The sequence below is a fragment of the Aulonocara stuartgranti genome, assembly GCF_965226115.1.
Source record: "Aulonocara stuartgranti genome assembly, chromosome: 1".
NCBI lineage: Eukaryota > Metazoa > Chordata > Actinopteri > Cichliformes > Cichlidae > Aulonocara > Aulonocara stuartgranti.
Window position 1 is genome coordinate 4,558,751 of NC_138939.1, and position 18,692 is coordinate 4,577,442.

General features: G+C 41.2%; 1 protein-coding gene across 2 annotated transcripts in view; it reads right to left on the reverse strand.

Moving 5' to 3' along the window:
* Positions 1-885: 885 nt before the first annotated feature.
* mmp15b (matrix metallopeptidase 15b) overlaps positions 886-18,692 on the reverse strand; it is a 33,648-nt gene continuing 15,841 nt past the window's right edge. For both annotated transcript variants that reach the window (XM_082548337.1, XM_082548338.1), the window contains exons 5-10: positions 15,764-15,925; positions 15,440-15,636; positions 12,602-12,740; positions 9,380-9,530; positions 7,648-7,766; positions 886-6,528 (exon numbers count right to left, since the gene is read on the reverse strand). In XM_082548337.1, coding sequence (XP_082404463.1) covers positions 6,020-6,528; positions 7,648-7,766; positions 9,380-9,530; positions 12,602-12,740; positions 15,440-15,636; positions 15,764-15,925 — 1,277 coding nt within the window. In that variant the 3' untranslated portion in view covers positions 886-6,019. The remainder of the gene's footprint in view (positions 6,529-7,647; positions 7,767-9,379; positions 9,531-12,601; positions 12,741-15,439; positions 15,637-15,763; positions 15,926-18,692) is intronic.

Sequence of the window (18,692 nt, forward strand, 5' to 3'; positions counted from 1 at the left end):
AACCTCCCCTTTAAAAAACTCCCAATGGGCCATCAAATAGTCAATAAGTTATTGTACAGCTCGTTGCTTTGGGACACCTGTTAATCAAAGCAGTTACAAAGAAGTTAATCATCATTGAATGTACTGTTGATAGCAAAAGGTTGATAGCACATTTGATATAAAGTAGGAAACTATCCATACAGGTCAAATGTTCTTTGTAACAGGCCGTAAACTTGCTATTTGATACTGTTTAGTTGGGTGTTTTAGTCTGTTGGGACTGACTCAAGTCAAATGCCAGAAACTGCAGATTTTGACAGTTGGTTTTATTTTTCAGCTCTGGAAGTTGCCATTAGGTACAATGGCAATCCTTTAGGGAGTACCGCTTCTGTGGCAAACTTTTGTAACCCTAAAGGTACAATAAGGTGCTTTATTTTCTGAGTGTAGCAAGAATTTGGGGCAATTACACCTGCATGAATGAGAGTAGGTGTCACTTTATTTAGTCTTGCAGACAACTTGCTTGCACAGAAATATCTCATTAAAGTTTGCTGTCAGGCTGCAGTTCTGCTGTTTGTGTTGTGGTGCTTTGAACAATGAAATTTCCTCTCTGTGTGATGACAACATTGCCTGTGCTGCTTCATAAGGCCTCTAAAAACTGCTTGCTAACTTCCTTCTTGCTCACATGGTTTCCTGGCAATCTGCCATGCCCCCCTCCCCTCTCTCATCCTCCCTTCCCTGGGTCCATAAGGCCGTTGTGCTGCCTGTCCCGTGTGAGACAGGAAGCAAGGCCCTATGGACAGTGACCTCACCGCAGGAAGAAAGTAGAGGGTGTGTGTACTGTATGCAGTTGTGCAGGATTGTAGGTTGTGCTGCCGCAGTCACTACACAAACTGAACAAAGACACAAATTTGTATATTTTCAGAGGAAAATTTTAATGTGTACATGTCCAGCATGGCTTGTTAACACACTCTACTAGAGGTGAACACACAACACAAATGTATAAAATCTTACATTTTCTAAAGAAAATAAAAACACAACCAAACCCCCCAAAATTAAAATAATTGGAATGTTATTAACAGAAACAAATCAAGTTTGGAGAGAAAAATATGCACAAATCAAATCAAAATAAGACAAATGATCAAAGACAAACAGTTTTTTTTTCCATCTAGTCCCACGCAGGGTTGAAGGGTTTTTTTTCTGTTTGTTTTTTTTTTTCCTTTCTTTTTTTCAGAAAATCACTGAAACATTACTCCGGCAGTAATGAAAAGAGATGCTGTGAGATGCCATGGTTCATTATCGATGGTCAGCACAGAAGTGACTGAATCCTTCAAAATATACTCTTCTCTATAGTAGCTGCAGTTAGTGGATGGAAACAGTTTTCCTAAGTTACTCAACAGTTTCAGTGTCTGTTTGAAGCACGACGAGAGCTGATCCGCTGCAGACGGATGCTGAAAGTCATTTGTCAGGTGCTGTTTTTGTTTCATTCCCGAGCTGAGCGGTCGGGTTTGCCGAGTGGTGATTTCAGATGAGTGGTTTCAGAGTGGATGGGCTCAGAGAGCAAGCTGAGATGCACTCTGGGAAAAGAGAGAAGCATCTGGACAACCCACAATCCCCTTGGCTGGGGTCACTGTAAGCCACAAAGTTAACCCAAGACAAACTGAAACAGGAAAACAGTCTGTCAAGTCCAACAGATTTTGTTTTAATCTTTTTTAGTTCGTTATTTATTAATCTGTTTTTTCTCCTAGAGTTTGGGTTTTGCACAGGGCTGATGCAACGACTTTTTGAAGTTTGCAGTGATTAGGCAGTGCAGAGATACACTGTGACAGTGGGAAGCTGCAAGCTAAAAAGCACACTGTGTGGAGAGAGAAGACACGGCTACAATACAACCTGGCTTCAGACCGATTGTGGAGATTTTAACAGATGTTCATTAAAAAGAACAAAACATCAGGGTTGAATGAGAAATGCTTAACGTGCAGTCTTTACAGAAACACATCCTGAGAGAGATGAAAGCTCAGACTGAGATCAGCATATCCTAACCTTACCTAAAATTTGCATTAAGGGTATGCACTTCAAAATGAACTTCAGCTTTTGCAAGCTTTGAATCTGAATGTGACATCAACAAAAATCAAAGCAAATCATGTTAAAAGTTGCTGAACAAGTAGGTGGATCTACTAGCAAGCTTTGTTGTGTGTGACAATAATGTGTTAGTGTGTATGTATTAGAGAGACAGAAAATAGGGGGAGGACAAAGAGAGTGAGAGAGAAGGCCATTGTTTTTATTATGATCCCCTCGGGCTTTGAGGGCTGGGCCGAGCGTGGAGAGACGTGGCGTGTGGGAGATTTACAGTCAGAACACAGGCCTAGCTTATAGAGAGGAGGGCTGATTAACTCAACACCTCTACATGCACACAAACAGGCATCACTCAATCTTACAGATCTCTTTCCTAACCTTTCAATACTTCTCTTCTGCTTGGTGTCCTGAGACAAATAAACTGTATTAAACCCGCCAGTGTCCCCTCACAGAAAATCGCTCAAACTGCTGAATCACCAAAACTGTGTTTCTGCGTGAGGCAAACTCAGGTGCACTGGACCTCTCTTTCAGACTTTTGAAGTGGTTACTTTAGCTTTGAAGTGGTTAACTCCCTGTGGGCTCTCTGTTTGGAGGTTATAGAGGAGAATAGGAGGCTTAATAAAGAAGAACTCCATAAACAACTGGGTGTCTAGCGCAATGAGTAGGCACTTTCTGAGCCTGTCCAGACGCTGGGCTGTCTGAACGCTCATTGATGTGCCTGAAGGACCAAATGGAAGAGCAGGACAGTAGAGGAGAGGGGGAGGGAGTGCTTTTAAAGCTGATTAGCTGCGTCCGCCAACCCCTCCTTCCCCACAAAAGCTTCATGATGAGGAGATGAGGGATGGACACGGGACACCGTTTCCTGGCAACTGCTATCGACCTGCCTCAGATCAATCTCCAGACTTCTGGTGACGGCTGAGTTTGCTCTTCCTTTTCCTCCTTTCAGTATGGGTATCCTGTTAACTTCAGGTCTGACTACTTAGGTTTCTCACTTTGCCCTATCTTCTCTTAGTGGGAGGCCTAGCAGAACAGCAGTATCAGGTTAGGCCAATGCACTTACACCTTTATCCATGGACAGAGTGCTGGTGTCCAGTTTAGAAGTTTAATGTATTTCAGCCAAAAAATGACAAGAACTGCAAAAAGCTGGCACCAAACATTGTTTTGGATATGACAATGCTCTACAGAAAAATTCTCCCATGACTGTCTGCCATAATATCCGCAACACAGAAATGACCCCAACTACTATTTAAAATCTTTTAGAATATTTGATTCTTCACCTGTGGAAATGTGGGCTTTATTAAAAGGCACCGAGGCAGAAATGGCTTTGCACCTGCACTGACATGAGCACTGGATCCATGGAAAATAAGTATGAATGCTGCCAATAAGGAGGCTCTAAAGCATGCATGTGCTTATACAAAACTACAAGTGAAACACTTTGACAAGCTTTCTTAAACGAGGCCTGTCACCTACTCTAAGCGAAAGTTTCCTCTTTGGCCAGCACTGCTGCTGAACTTGCAAGGGAATCTGGGTCACATGGGTTGTTGCCAACTCTCTCTCCCTCTTCTCTTTGTCTCCTCCTTCTTCCCACCCTTCCTTATTCCTGAGATCTAAACTTTGCAAGCTCAGGGAGCCGAGGTCAGGCGTGTTCCCTCAGTCCTCCTTCCCCCTTTCCTTTTCTCAGCTGCAAGAAATTCAGACTCTCGATACCCTCCCCATTTGTGTAACCTGAGCTGGGTGAGCTGAGCCAACCCCCCACCCCCCAGGTCAGAGTGGCAGCTTAGTTCTAAATGCTACTTCAGATAAACCTTCCTCCAATTTATGTCTGAAATCAAACTTCTAAACACTTTCACTCACACACTCATTTTATGCCTTATCTTCAGGCATAAACTCATCACGATGAGATAAATTGCTGCCATTAAGAAAAATGTTGACTTTAAAAGGTCACCACACCTGGTTTTAGCCTTTCATGACTCTTTATCAGCGTAGTCACCGTTTTACACCAATTTTCCAGTGTGTGTCTGAATGCACTGACAAAGACTGAGAACTCCGTGTAATAAAGAGGCAATTTTCTGTGCATGCCTTCTTGAGAGATGAAACGAAAGCCGACTGTTTTGACTCAGTAAGGTCAAAGTTTAGTTTAGAGGTTAACGGCATTTGCGCACACCTGCTGTTATTTGATGAGGAGGATTAGTCTGTGTTCACATAAGCCCTCATGGCCTGAGCCCACCCTGGTGCTTACAGTAAGACTGCATATCATCCCAGAAGTCTCTTTAAAAAATACTAGCAGTAAAAGATGCATTATGTACTGCATGGTAGACGAGCTGCACTCCGTGAATGCTCTGTAACAGCCTTAGCTTTGTTTCCCCCTTTTATGTCTCTCGCACACCCAGATGCTCTCCCTCCTGTGTTATTTCACAGTGAGCTGACTTTGTTCATTAACTATTAGTCCGTCTCCTTCACGGCACAAAGGACAGGTCTTATTTTTGACATAAAAGAGGATCTCTGAGAATTAGCCCCACAGTTGAGAACTAAAGGAAGAGGTCCCCTTTATAGTCTATTTATCCTTTCAGCCAGAGAGCTCTTTAACAAGACAAGCTTCCAAATAAGGGAAAGAAAGAAGGCAGACCTACTGTCCATCAGTGTGAACACAAGATATGGAAGGCATTAGTCATCTGACCTTAAAGGGTTAATTTATTTGCAGTGCCAGTGTTTCTATCTAGAATTATCTATAGAATTATGTGACTGTGTTGCTAGTTAATTCTGTCTACTGGCATAAAAAACATGAGTGAGGTTGAAAAGCTTAAAAGCTTTTATAGCTGCCGGACTGGAAAACTAAATCTTTTCCGGAGACAAAAGTGGATATAGACATAGACAGAGCAACACTGGGTGTCTGCAGAGTGCATCGATTTGTTTGTCAATGAAGTTAAACAGCCAATTGTCAGTCTTAGGCTACTGTATCATATACCTAGCAAAATGTCTTTTTTCACTACTTTGCATTGTCTAAATAAATAATATGTTCACCAGAAGGTTACAAGAAATTAAAAGTATGTAATAGCCGCACAGCTCTGGCTTTATTATCTTGTTTGTTTAAACCCTGTTTGACTGATATACATGTAACCTTCTCAGATCTCACAGTGAATGCAGAGTTATTATTAACATAAATAGGAGAGACTGCAACAATAAGATTTAATGGTTTAAAAACAAACCTGCCCTCCTCTGACTAACAATCTGAACTCTGAATTAACCTTCAGACTTACAATCACACCCTAATCACCATCAACAAGAGTCAAAGAGAATAATATCTGAGCTCGTTGCAGGTCCCAAGACACCTCTTCACAGATTCTCCTGCAGAGAAAAGGAAAGACAAGAAACACGGAGCTGATGAGAGGAAGGAAAGAACCCTTCTGGACCCCACTTGAAGCACTGTGGCCTGTCTACAAATCTTTTTAATGCTTTAAATTTCTTCCTTTTGTGGCAACTGAGATAGCATAAGCTGATGTCAGGTTATTAGCGAGGAAAAAGCCCCTACGGAGATTAGGGGAAGGAGGAGGGCGGAGCAGAGATGTGAGAGAGAATAGACCGGCCTTCCTGCTTTAGAAGTAATAATAACAACAACAACAAAAAAGTCACATAAAATGAACCAAAACAAAAAGAACAAAACTATGTGCAAACTTCTCTCATATAAATAGACTACAGTCACTGCATTGTAGAGCACCATGGGAGACAGGAGGAGGTTAGAGAGGTGTGTGTCTGTGTGTGTGTTTGAAAATGTAAGACATAAGTTACGCTCGCGTCTAGTTTGTGTGTATGTATCATTACAGTATTTGCATGGATCTACTACCACAGAGCTGCAGGAGCCACTGAGCACAGAGACTGGAGACAGATGGATCACTGGGAAGAGGGCTAGATTAGAGGAGGAGGGGGCATCTAAGGTTTAAATCAAGTTCAGCGTTCAAAGACCTAACATCAGGGGTCAGACCCAGTCCTGAAGTGAGCGTTTGCAGTGCACCAGCAGGCGTGGTGCCCCTTTGCTCTGCAGCGTGTTGATGATGGCATAGATCAGTCCCAGGATGCACAGCACCAGGACCAGTGGGATGGTTACCATCAGGATGCTCATGGTCCGCTCTTGGCTGTCGTCCACCTTCAGTACCACATCCACCTCATTGGTCTTCTCCTCACGTCCCTCGCGAGAGTCTTGATCTTTGTCACCGTCTGAGCCTTTGTCTTTGTCTGTTCCCCCGCGATCTGTTCCGTCCCGGTCTTTGCCCTTGTCGCCGTCACGTCCTGCGTCGGGGTTAAATGGCGGGCGGCTTACGTCTGGGTATTTGCGGCCCGAGTCTGTGTCCGTGTCTCTGTCGGGATCCAGGTCCACGCTGCAGCCCATGAAATCTCTCAGGATGGATTTTGGATAGCCCGGTTCACTTTTCATACGGTGGTTGTCAAACTTCCAGTACTTGGAACCCTTATAGAAGTAGGTGTATGCTGAAATATAAATGGAGAAAACATGAGCCCACAAAGAATGTTAAAGCATGACTAAAAGAATAATTAGAGTTTTTGAGAGATCTTTAAAGAGTTACCAGATAACTGACAGCTGTACGTGATTAAACAAGATATTTGTACATCTTAGAGAGAATAACAGTCTGTATTTGTTCCCCATTAGAGAGAAGTAGGTGGTTTCTCCATAATTTGAAGGTTTATACTGAGCTACGCTAACATGATCATTTAAAAAAAAAAATCTAAATTATATTGAGCCTCTTGGCAAAAAAATAAGATTAATATATTTATCAAAAAGTCAAACTGTTGCTTTAATAACTTCAATATTTTACTCTAAATTCTCTCTGTGTTCAGTTGAGGCAATTAAAATTACTCAAGTGGCTACTGTCAGTCCAATAATTGCTTATTTCTAACATATCTGCAAAGAAAAAGAACTCCCCACCCAGAATGTTCAATAAATCCAATCATAGCAAAGCTCAAAATCACCTTTTTTGGATTATTATAGTATTAAAATCAATAAAACTAACAAGCTGAGGGACTTCAATGAGGCAATCAGATGAAGAATCCCTGTTTGCACTCTCTTAATCAACAAAGAGGTGGAAGTACAAACTGTATGCTATAAAAGTATGCAGTTTTGGTCTAGTTTTCATCTATTATTTATGAATTGATGTTGCTTTTGAACACCATTCAACTGAAGAACAGCCACTAAAGACAGCACGTTTTATGAAATCAGTGATTTCATAAATTATCTCAACAAGAGTGTGCACAACAACTCTTAATAGAAGTCAGCTACCAAGTTAAACAAATAGTGAGCAAAAAATAATTCAAATTGACAAGAATAGAATTCAAAATAATTCAATTACATGAAACTCATAAACTATAAATTTGCGTCCCTAGGAGTCAAGACACTGAATCACTCCTCTCCAATAATGCACAGTAAAGCCAGAAGCATTTCACATGTCAGTTCAAAATCACACCCACACCCTCCCCCATCTCCTGATGACTGACCACACCCTGATTCTTTGTTTCAGGCATGTCTCAGTCTGCCACAGACCCTCTTCTCCCCTTTCCAAACACAAACACATACACAGAAACCACACCGCTCACCTCCATCATCGCTGAGGAAGGCCCCCTTGGGATTAGAGGGCACTGACGTTCCCCAGACACTGATTGACTTCGGGTAGCCTCTGTCAGCTGAGCGAGACTGCTCGTTGAAGCGCCAGTACCTGAAGACAGAAAGCGGGAGAAGGTTGATACTGTTTATCAACTGTCTAAACAAGAACAGAGCAGACGTCTTCCTCAGTACACTACATGCTGGGTCTGCACAGAGTGCATATCACAGTACCGCTTCCACAGAATACTTGTAGTTCTGTGAGTTAATATGCTGTGAGCGTTCTGTACACATAAACCTTCAGGGCGTGTATTTTCATGCACCAAAGTCAAACCACTCACTTCATGGTAGTGAAAATAAAGTATGTTTGACATGAGCTTTTCTGCACAGTGGTACGGTTACGGGCTGTAGTTCAGTTAAAAATAGTTCCTACATCAATCAGCTCACAACAAGGTTTATGGATGGCTTCTGAGTAACTGAAACATGATTTCCAAAAGGAGTAGATTTTTATTCTATATAGAATAAAAACAGATGAGTGAAAAAAAGGCTGTTCTTACAGTTTTATTTCTGCTGGTATTTGGTCATAAAATCTAGGGAGTCAATGTCTGAAATCCATCTCACATCAGCCAGGATGAGAGTGAATTCACTACAATCATGATACTGATATCATGATAGTGACAGAGGAAAAGTCTGTGGACTGCCAAAATGAGTAAGATTCATCATTTATGGAGCATGACGGTCTGTACTAGATGTCGTAGCAATTTAGCATCTAACTGGTGAGATATTCCAGTCTGGAACAAAGCTGGACCAATCAACAAATTGCTGTTGACCTTTGTAGCTGGGACGAGTGCAAGTTGATCACTAGGTTTTTCAAGACATTGCTGCCCTCAATAAAAACAGAATGCAATAATTTGCTCATAAACACTAATTTTATTAACAACAGAACACAAAGTATCAAATTCTTAAATTGACACATTTCACTGTTTCATGAAAAAGCTAATTTTGAATTTGAGGACATTAATATATCTCGGAAAAAATGCAGCGAGAGCAACAAAGGGCTGGAAATGCAAGTAGGACTAAGAAAAAACAGGTGAAGCAACTAATTAGGCTAACGGACAACAGATTGGTAACATGACTGTGTACCAGGAGAGCCTCTAAAGGCATCAAAAGGCACCATTAGCACTGAAAGTTTTCTACAGTTTTTACAGAAACAAATGTTCCCACCAGATGCCCTTTTTTTGTTTTTTAAGGGAAGAAATTCTATATTTCAAGAAGACAATGTTAAACTGCATACTGCATCTCTTACAAAGGGAGGTTTTGTAGTAGAAGTGTCTGGGTGTTGAACTGGGCTGCCTGCAGTCACCAGCTAAAAACGTTTGGCACATCATGAAACCAACAGTACAACACAGAAGGCCCAGGACTGTTGAGCAGCTCATATCCCACGTCACACAAGAGTGGGACGATATTCCTCTCTGAAAATTTCAGCAAGCGGTCTCTCATGAGTCTGTAAACGTCGGTTCCCACACATTTGTGGACTGTTGTTAAACAAAGGAGATGCTACACAGTGATAAACACGACCCTATTGTGTTTAACACTCCTTAGATTAAACATTTGATTTGTCAAGTGACCCTGCAAGAACTTGCCAAAAGCAACCAAACTACTGATATCCTTTTAATGCAATATACTCACAGTTCAGTGTCACTCAGACAGAGTATAGGGCTATATTACCTGTCTCCTTGAAAGAAGTAAGTGTAGCCGGATGGCTCCCACCAGATGGCTGTATCTATTCGGTCGTAGGGAATATCTATACCATAATCGACTAGCTCAAGTGGGTAGCCTGGTTCCAGGTTAGCCTCTCTGAAAAGCCAGAATCTGTTTCCTGAGGAGAGGAGAGAAATTTTATGTGATGCTTTCTGATGTATACATTGGAGCATTCCCCTATCCACTCTTACCCTTATATGGAAAATGTTACCACACACAATCACATTGTATATGACATATATATGGTTACCCACACATCATAAACCTTCGAGAATGCTCGTGCACACATGTTTAATTTGCTAGCAATTACGGATAAGAACAGTCCCACAAACCAAGCCAGCATTTACACACACTTGTAAATAATAAGAATGCAATAATGGATTATTGGCAAGCAATCAAAAAAAAACTCAGCAGAAGTGAGTACGACATCCCTGATTACAGAGTTTGGGTTTGGCCTGTAATTATGCACAAGGAGTGGCTTGTCTCATGTCAGGCTAAAGCACATTTTGTTGCTGAAGGCAACGTTTTATTGTTTCTCACAGTATCTGACAGGGGGACTGTGTTTCACCATTACATCTCCTTTTGGCTTCGTTCTGCCTTTCCCTCACCCGCCCATCCATCCACCCACTTCTGGCCCCTTGCTCCTCATTTAAAAAGAAAGCTCTACACTCAGCATCTGGATAGTACAAGAGGTTGACGCAATGCTTCCCAGGGTTCCTGCGGTGCACAGCCCTCATGTAAAATCCCATGACTTACTCCACAGCTTTTCAAGGCAATGCCAGAGCACTTCAGTGACATAAAAATCCGATGCCTTTTTTTCCCCTGGAAATCTTTTTCTACAGGGATGAATGTTGTTTCTATTACAGCTGGCCTTGTTTTGGACCAGAGCAGCAGGGAAACCTCTGGGTAACACAACAGCTGTGCAACTGGCTTACAGTAAAGATTTACTTTACAGTACACTACAGTAAATCAGTACAATACAAACATCAATTCATCCATGTATTACTGTATTTCAGAGAATGCACAGATGCAGGATATTTGTACAACAGCAGAATATCGTAAGACTTTGTGTTTTGGCTTAAGCGATGAGCTCGAATGTAGAAATTGGGCAGTGATGAAAAAATATACCCAGGAGCCTTACAGGTTGATTGAAGGGCTGGTGGAGCGGTAGAAACAGCAATTTTTCTGCATGAGCAGATCTCTAGACTGTGTGTCAGGGTTTCTTTACTGTCTCCATTGTGCTTTAGTTTGATTTGTCAGGTTGGCTTTTCTGTGCTTCTAGTTTCTAGTTTGGATATAAAATAATAAACAAAAAACAGTTCAGTTTATTGCTAATGTAAAAACATGTACACTGTTAATATTTGGTGTCTGAATTAAAACAGTTGCCATAACTATTACTCAAAACCACATTTCAGATCCCAAAATCACCAAAGGAAGAAAATCCTTTTGGGCCATTATTTGTAGCTACAACGGTCGAGACTACTATAATCCAGAGTTTATAACAAAACATGTCTTAGCTGGAGCCACAAAATTCATCAGCATTGACACACAATTTAAGTGAAACCTGTTTTAGTATTTCAATTCAAAGTAGTAGCACATAATATTGCTCATTAATCACAAAGATATGTCACTGAGTCAAAGTATCATGAAAACTTAGGATTGAGTTGAGGTGGGTTGAGAAGTGGCTTGCAGATGCACCATAAAGAGCGCAGGCGATATGAGGTTTGGATTTTGGAGGTGTTGAATGGTATCAGCTGATGTGGGCTTGTCTTAAGATCAGCTGGTTGTGCCTGAAGCTGTGCTTGTTTCTTGGCCCATGATTGAAAACTCTATTTCACAAGTCTGCAAGAACTTGTGCACAACAGTGATGAGTGATTGCTTTAGTCACCACCAGAGAAAGTAAATGCATTGACTGATGCGATGGGTTTAAATACAGGTGTTCATAATAGGCATCCTATTGTTGTGCTTGTCCCCCTTAATCTTATACTCTGCCAGTTTCCTTTCTTCCCTCCCTCTTTCCTCTTCCTTTGTCTCACTCTTCCTTTGCTTAATGGCTTCTCGCCAAATGTCATGCAGAGTCTTGCCGATGACATCATTCTCCTCATTATCAACAGCTGCCTGAAAGCCTGAAGCACCCAGAATCAAGCAGCCGAGTTCTTCTTTTTTCATTCAACTTTATTCGCTGTTGTAAAAGACAAGCTGCTCTCAGAGTCTGTGCCAAAATAATGAGCTGTTCTAAAAAAGATTAATACTCAGCATGGTGAACACATTATGTACTGTTGCTTTCTTAAGGAAGTGGGACTAAGGATATCTTCAACATTATCTGTAGAAGATAGAAAAAGCTGCAGTCAGTTTTACTGCTCATATGATGGATTGAAACTGTACTCGGGTTGTAAAAAAGAAACCAGATGTGAGGGTTTTTTTGTTTTCTATGCACGAGAGTGCACATGTTTATGTGAGATATATTTATGGTCCATATGTCCAGAAAAAGTAAATACCTGATCTATAAAGGTGAAACAAATAGAATATTTCAACTTTGACATTAGCAAGACAGACTGATTTATGATAACACCTGGACCTACACACTAGATACAGATGTGTTTATCTCACATCGCTTATCTTCTTTATCTAACTTTTATCTTTTTATTTTTTAAACTGCATAACCTGGAATTACTTTCTCAAGCCTGGATGCCTTGTTATAAATGCCAATGCATGAATTCTTTTATTATGAATTTTGACCTTAACCTTTGACCTCTACAATCTGATCAGTTCAGCCTTGAGTCTAAGTGAATGGTTGTGCCAAATTAAATAAATAAATAAATTCCTCCAGTCATTCATTAGCACATTCGTGATTGGGATGGATGTGCGGTCAAAGGGACCCTGACCTTTGACCTCTTTTTACCAAAATCTAATCAGTCATCTCCGCTGTTTCCACTGATTGTTGGAGGCTGAAAACTGCAAGCTTACATCCACTAATATGCATTTTTCTTTACAGTTACTAAGCAATAAACTGAATTAATCCCATTTGACTTCTCATATTTGGTATCAAGGTGACATAAATCCTTTACAAAAAGAGAATACATGTAAGAATAGTAACAGCATGAGTGTGCAAGACAAGTCATCATAGTCATCATTTACAGAATAGGAAGCATGCATCCATCGGTATGTGCACCAGTATTATCTGCTTACCTTTAAAGAAGACGAACCTGCCATCATGTCTCTCATATGCAGCATCAATGTCGCCAGGGAGACCCCTCCAAAAGTGACCGATTGGCATGGGGTAGTTATCCAGAACCCTGTTCCTACGCACACGCCAGAACCAGCGGCCCTGAGGGGACACAGTACGAAAGTTTGGCTTAGTTTCTTATCTTTTCAGTTAGTTTTAAGAACTCGCTCCTAGCTGAGACTCAAGGAAATACAATGACTGCGAAGTAAATCGATGACAGGAGTGCAGGAGGGGAAAAGCTTCATATCACATCCTTAGCTTTAAAAACAATTCTATTCAGAGAACATGCAAAAAGACACAATAAGAAATATTTTCTCAAGTCATCCATGCAGTCACCCCAGCTGAGGTCACATACACTGTTGCTTTTTTGTCCTCTATGCCAAGCAAACTGAGCTCTGCAGGATAATTAGTCCAGAATGTACAATAAACTAACAATAGCAGAACACTAGCAGGCTAATAATAGTCAGTCTCTGCTCTGCTGGTTTTATCATGTTCCCTCACTGCAGTCTCTCTGTTGATCAGTCTGCCATGAGATGCACTTTAATAAAGAACTGTGGTGTTTGTTCGTCACGTCAGTGACACAAAACAAAGAAAAAGAAAATGCATATTTTTACCCTTCATGACACTTTGGTTAGTGAACACTCATATCTACTGCAAACAAGCAGCAGACAGAGTTTAACCAGCAGCCCCTCGACTCATTCATAACTGGTGAGTCAGTAGCCCTGTTTGTCCTGGATGCTATAACAGTAAAATGCTGGGTGCTGCTTCTTTCTGGCAAGCACTGCTAGTTTTGTCCTTCATGCAGGACACACTCGCAGACAGCACGGCGCGGCACAGAACAGAACACACTGGAGATGTGTTGGTGAGTGAGACAGAACAGGGCTGAATCCAACTGGATGCTCAACCGTTTGTCTGGTCGGACAGCTCCTTTCCTACAGAATTAACCATATTAGAGCAGATCTCAGTGTGGGAGTTTCATTACTGAGAACTGCTCAGTGTGCTGGCTCTCTTTATGTCGAGACCTTCTGCTGTGAAGTGGACAAAAGAAAGAAACTTTTCCTGAAGAATGACAGCACCTTTTTTCCTTTAATGAACAGGACTCCATAGAGAAAAGAGTGGAACTGGTGTGCTCCGAATTACTCCTACTCATTCAGGGAGCAATTTTGTCTGTGCAGAATAATAGCAGAGAAAACCAATGTCATATAATTTATTTGAATTTGGACGAAAGCTGACCGACAGACAAATGTTTCCACGCATAAAGCCACACTGTCCTCGGCTAAAAATGAAGAAATAAAGACGACTGTATTATAATATTACAACCTTGCAATTAACTTTCAGGCCAAGCTGGGGAGGAGTGATAGAGAGAAATTTGAATAAATGATAATTACAGCTCAAAATCAACAAACCTTGATATAACCACATGCATTAATCTAACCATGAATATATATTTATTGCTTTTTGTCTGCATTTGCTCTGATCAGGTAATTTCTATTTTTGAAGCTCATTAAGAACTGGTTAATTTTGGACAATGAATAATAATGTCTCATGACGTTAATGAAACCCATGAAGACAGACATTAACGTCTGCGATGAAACCCAAGAGTACAAATATAACTGCTTGACCATGTGTAGCATATGTCCAGCCAGTCAGATTTCAGAGTGTGTAATGACTGGTCAGTGTCGCACACACTTAAGAGTCCAAGACAGGAGCTATTCATAGACTGATCTGAGTACTTGGGGAGGGAGGGGGGGTGCAGTGGTCTGCTGTGTGGACTACAAAGCAAATGAAAGATCCCACAAGCAAGAAATATTCACATCTGTGTGTTTTTTCAGCTCTGCAAACACCCCAGATCAAGTTTGCTATCTACAGCTGCTGTGAGCCCTAATGCTTCAGTTCAATGTCAGACGTCAAAACAGCAGAGCAACATTTCTGGAGGTGAAACTGAGGCTTCTTTAAAGTAAAGCCTGCATGTCCCCTGCCCCACTCAGTATAATATCTGCAGCTCTCTTCACTAGTCAATGCTATCAACACTGGACACCTTTTCTGGCCTCTCCCATGGAAACACGTAATTACTTATCTTTGCAGAGCTGCACTATGTATAAACCAACGCCAGAAAAAAGAAGATCTGAAATGGATGGGAGGAAATGGAGCCCTACTTGCTGCTGAAAGTTCAATAAATTCAATTGAACACACAGCACCTGCACAGTGAAAAAGTACTGGAAAAGCTGATTAAATAATATCAAAATACCCATATAATAAATAATGAGAGAGGAGCTGCAGCCAATAACACGATCAGTTTAAATACTAGCATCTACAAGACAAATCTCATAAAGGTTAAGACTCAGTTAATATCTAACTGCTGCCGCAGCTAATGTTTTGTGTGGGCCCAGAGGCTCTTTAAACACCTGACCAACCCTCAAACCCTTTTAACTGTTCTCAGTCTCATAAAAGAACACCAGCTCCGTGGGTTTACAATCCACAAGCACCTGATTGAAAACAGACCCCTTGTTGGCTGCGTACACGCCATTTGTCGTAACTCGTTTCTCAGGAAAATAATAACTAATATATTGAAACGGTGGAGTTGTCATGAAAGCTCCTTTCCTGGAAGATGACTTAATTTCCAAGGAAGGTCATACTTGGAAATAAACTCATGGTGGCAGAACTTTTCCATGTATTGCTTAATGAAGCACCCTGAAGCAGCTGCTATGATTTGGCGTTATATGCATAAAATTGAATTTAATTGAATTTAATGTTCACCACTTTACAAAGACTCTCAATTTCTTAATCCGCAAACCATTTACCTTGAAGACAAACATCTCTCCTCGGAGCATAGCAACAGTGTCAAAGTTTCCCTCACAGATATTGGGTCCATAATGATCTGGCCTTTCGGTGGTCCTGGGCCTATCAGGTTGCCGAGGAGGTGTTTGAGGTGGTCTGGGCTCTGGGCGACGTGGTGCAACTGTAGGCAAGGCCTGGGTGGGACTGCTGTCAGGAGGACCTTCAGGAAGTCACAGACACAATACTTTAAACTGAGTGGATAACTGGTCACAATTTAATATCAAGAATAAGATTTCATGTCTGCATCATTTAAAAGATACGTGTGAGGATGAAAAATAAACTCCTACCATAGATCTGTTGTATCCCCCGCCGGTCATCCTCTGGCAACTGGAAGTTCTCAGTTTCCATCCACTGGTAGAAGGGAGCCATGATGGCTAGAGGATTGTTGGAATGCTCTAAGCCCAGGGCGTGTCCCAGCTCGTGGACTGCTACCAGGAAGAGGTCATTACCTGTATGAATGAGAGATAAGTTAGAATAAAAGGGGAGAGAGGCAAACAAATAAAGGGCTCACAAAAGCTAACCGAGTTCAAGTTGCACTGCAGTACAAAATGCAAGATGGAAACCCCCAACAAAGTAAACCACACCCAGTGCTTGCTTAGTGGGTTCAATCCGGTCTCAAAGTTTCCACAATCCCTATCCCTAAACATAGAGAGATTTTTATAGGCAGAGGATTTAACAAATTGGTAATATCAGACACAATAGCCTTTAAGATAGAGATTTTCCTGTTGTGACGGTTTTATTTCTTGTCATGAAGAACAAAGATGTCTGGATCTTTAGTTTCTTGGATTATGTGGATGTATCAAGATTCTCAAATTCACAGAACGCTCAGTTTGCTTGGGGTGTAGGTGTTGTAGAGTTCAGTCATTGTTAGAGTCATGAAAATGTTGTTATCAAAGTGTAAACACAACACTCTTTACAGAGTTCTGTGTCGTAAACTCAGCTTGTCTCCACAGTCACTACACTTCAGTGCACCAGCTGTGCACACATCTTCACATCCTCCAGGCAGAATGTGTAGTTTCCACAGCATTCGCAAGCACATCTGCAACTAGGGCTGGGCGATATGGTCTAAAAGCCATATCGCGGTATAATTTGAAGCATGTGGGGTAACGATATATATCGCCATATATTCTTTTCTTCTGTATAACGTATTTTCCATATTATAAGGGGCACTTAAAATCCTTTAATGTGCCTTATCTATGAATTCTGGTTGTGCTTACTAACCTTGAACCGATTTCATGTGGTATACAGTGCACAGAAATCTGGCAAAAATGTTTTAGTACGACTTTGGTAAGCTACGAAGCCGCACCACTTGTTGGATTGTCGGAGCATTACGGCTGCCGTAATCAGGAGCCCTGCGGAGTAATTTGGGTCCAAAACTCTGTCTGCTTCAGGTCCCAAAGTCAAACGAACACTGCAGCATCACTGAGAGTTAAAAACTAATGCTAAATTCTTTCATCTTTAATAAAATGATCAGCATTGCTGCTTTACCAGGTGTAACAATTAAGTTTAACATCCAGGCATTCATGAAAACAGAATTTATTAAATCCAGTTAGCAGGAAGCAGGTTTCCACCTAAACATGATATGCCATGTTCTGACTGAGAGATTTCTAAAAAACATTAAAACATAAAGCTGCTATCACTTCCAACATAAATGAAGACAGAAAACTAAACAGCAGTGACTTTTGTAGGGTTACTGAAGTTGGACTAGCTGGTATATAATTGTGTCCTACTTGATCGCTAGTGACACAGCTATCTTAGCATAATATTAGCATAATATAAACAGTGAAGCTGGAGGATGAACGCTAACGTTTTTCCACTCGATAAAAGTGCTCCTTCTCTTTGTTATTACTGTCGCCCGGCATAATTTGCAGAAGATATTGCTTATAGCCGCTGCCATGCTTTCAACCAAAACAGGCGCAGCTTGATGACACCATCAACATGTGCTATCGCAGTAGAGCGGTATAGTCAAAATCTCTACCGTTCGCCAGATTTGTATCGTTTCTACCATATACCGTTCATACCGCCCATCCTTATCTGCAACCAAGTGTAATTTTCAACTTGCAGCAAGTTCTATTAACATTGACCCTCAAACATGCAGTCGATCTTTCGAGTAATCCATCCAACTGCAATCCAAGATGGTGGAATTGGAGTTTGTTCGACCACAGGAGACCATAAGAGAATCAAGGAAGCTGAGAGACATCAAGGGCCACAACATTGTGACCTGACCAGCGAGCCCACAGCAAAACACGAGAAAGGAAGTACTGTGGTAGGTGATTAACAACTTTCAAACTAAGAGCAAGGGGACTGTCTGGTGGTAAACTGATCATTGTCTTTGACAGATGAAAAATCCCAAATAAATCCCAAAATATTAAACAATACATAAAAACTGTTGGTTTACAGACATACAGGGATGATCAAAGTTCATGAAAAAACTGGGGATGTATAACTTTGTACAGAATGATGGAAAATTCAACATGCATTCTTGAGCATCTTACACATACATGACAGAACAACGTATAACAAGTCTACGTATCTGTAACATATCAGATAAAACGAATAGGAACGTCTGTTCATTCTTTTCTATTTATCACACAAAAATCTCCTTAGATCTAAAACATTAATCACACACAGGCATGCTAATGACTGCTGATATGAATCTGTATGCATTTCTGTCCCGTTTAACCCACCAAGACATCCTGTTATCCACTGCCACTGCAATAATATCACTCTGTGCAGCTGTGACGTAGTGACCACTGCAGACCAACATCCTCTCAGAACAAAAGACTACTTTGAGATTTTTTTTTAAAGAAAAATAGAGAGAAACCAGGTTTACATTTTTCATGTCATATTCTATAAGTTCATCTCTAAAGCGAAGCCAGCACACAGCTGGGTACTTCCCTTCCAGTCAATACCTCTTTGTTGCTTTTCACCCTAGGCTCCGGCCTGAGCGACCTTTGAACTTCCTACCCATTTTGTTCACCCTATAATTGGCCATACAGATTGGTCAGATTGGTGCCAGTGACATCATGCTGTTGGGTGTACTGGTGATGTCACTGCTGTACGTGGAACAGAAGGGGGGGTGCTGTAGATTCCTTATTTTGTGCATCTCCTCATTTCCTCTTTGAAACACACACAGGATGCACACAGTTCATCTTGTAAGTCCAGAGTCACATGAATGTCCTCACGGCATGCTAAGCGCCAGCTAACACTCGAGGG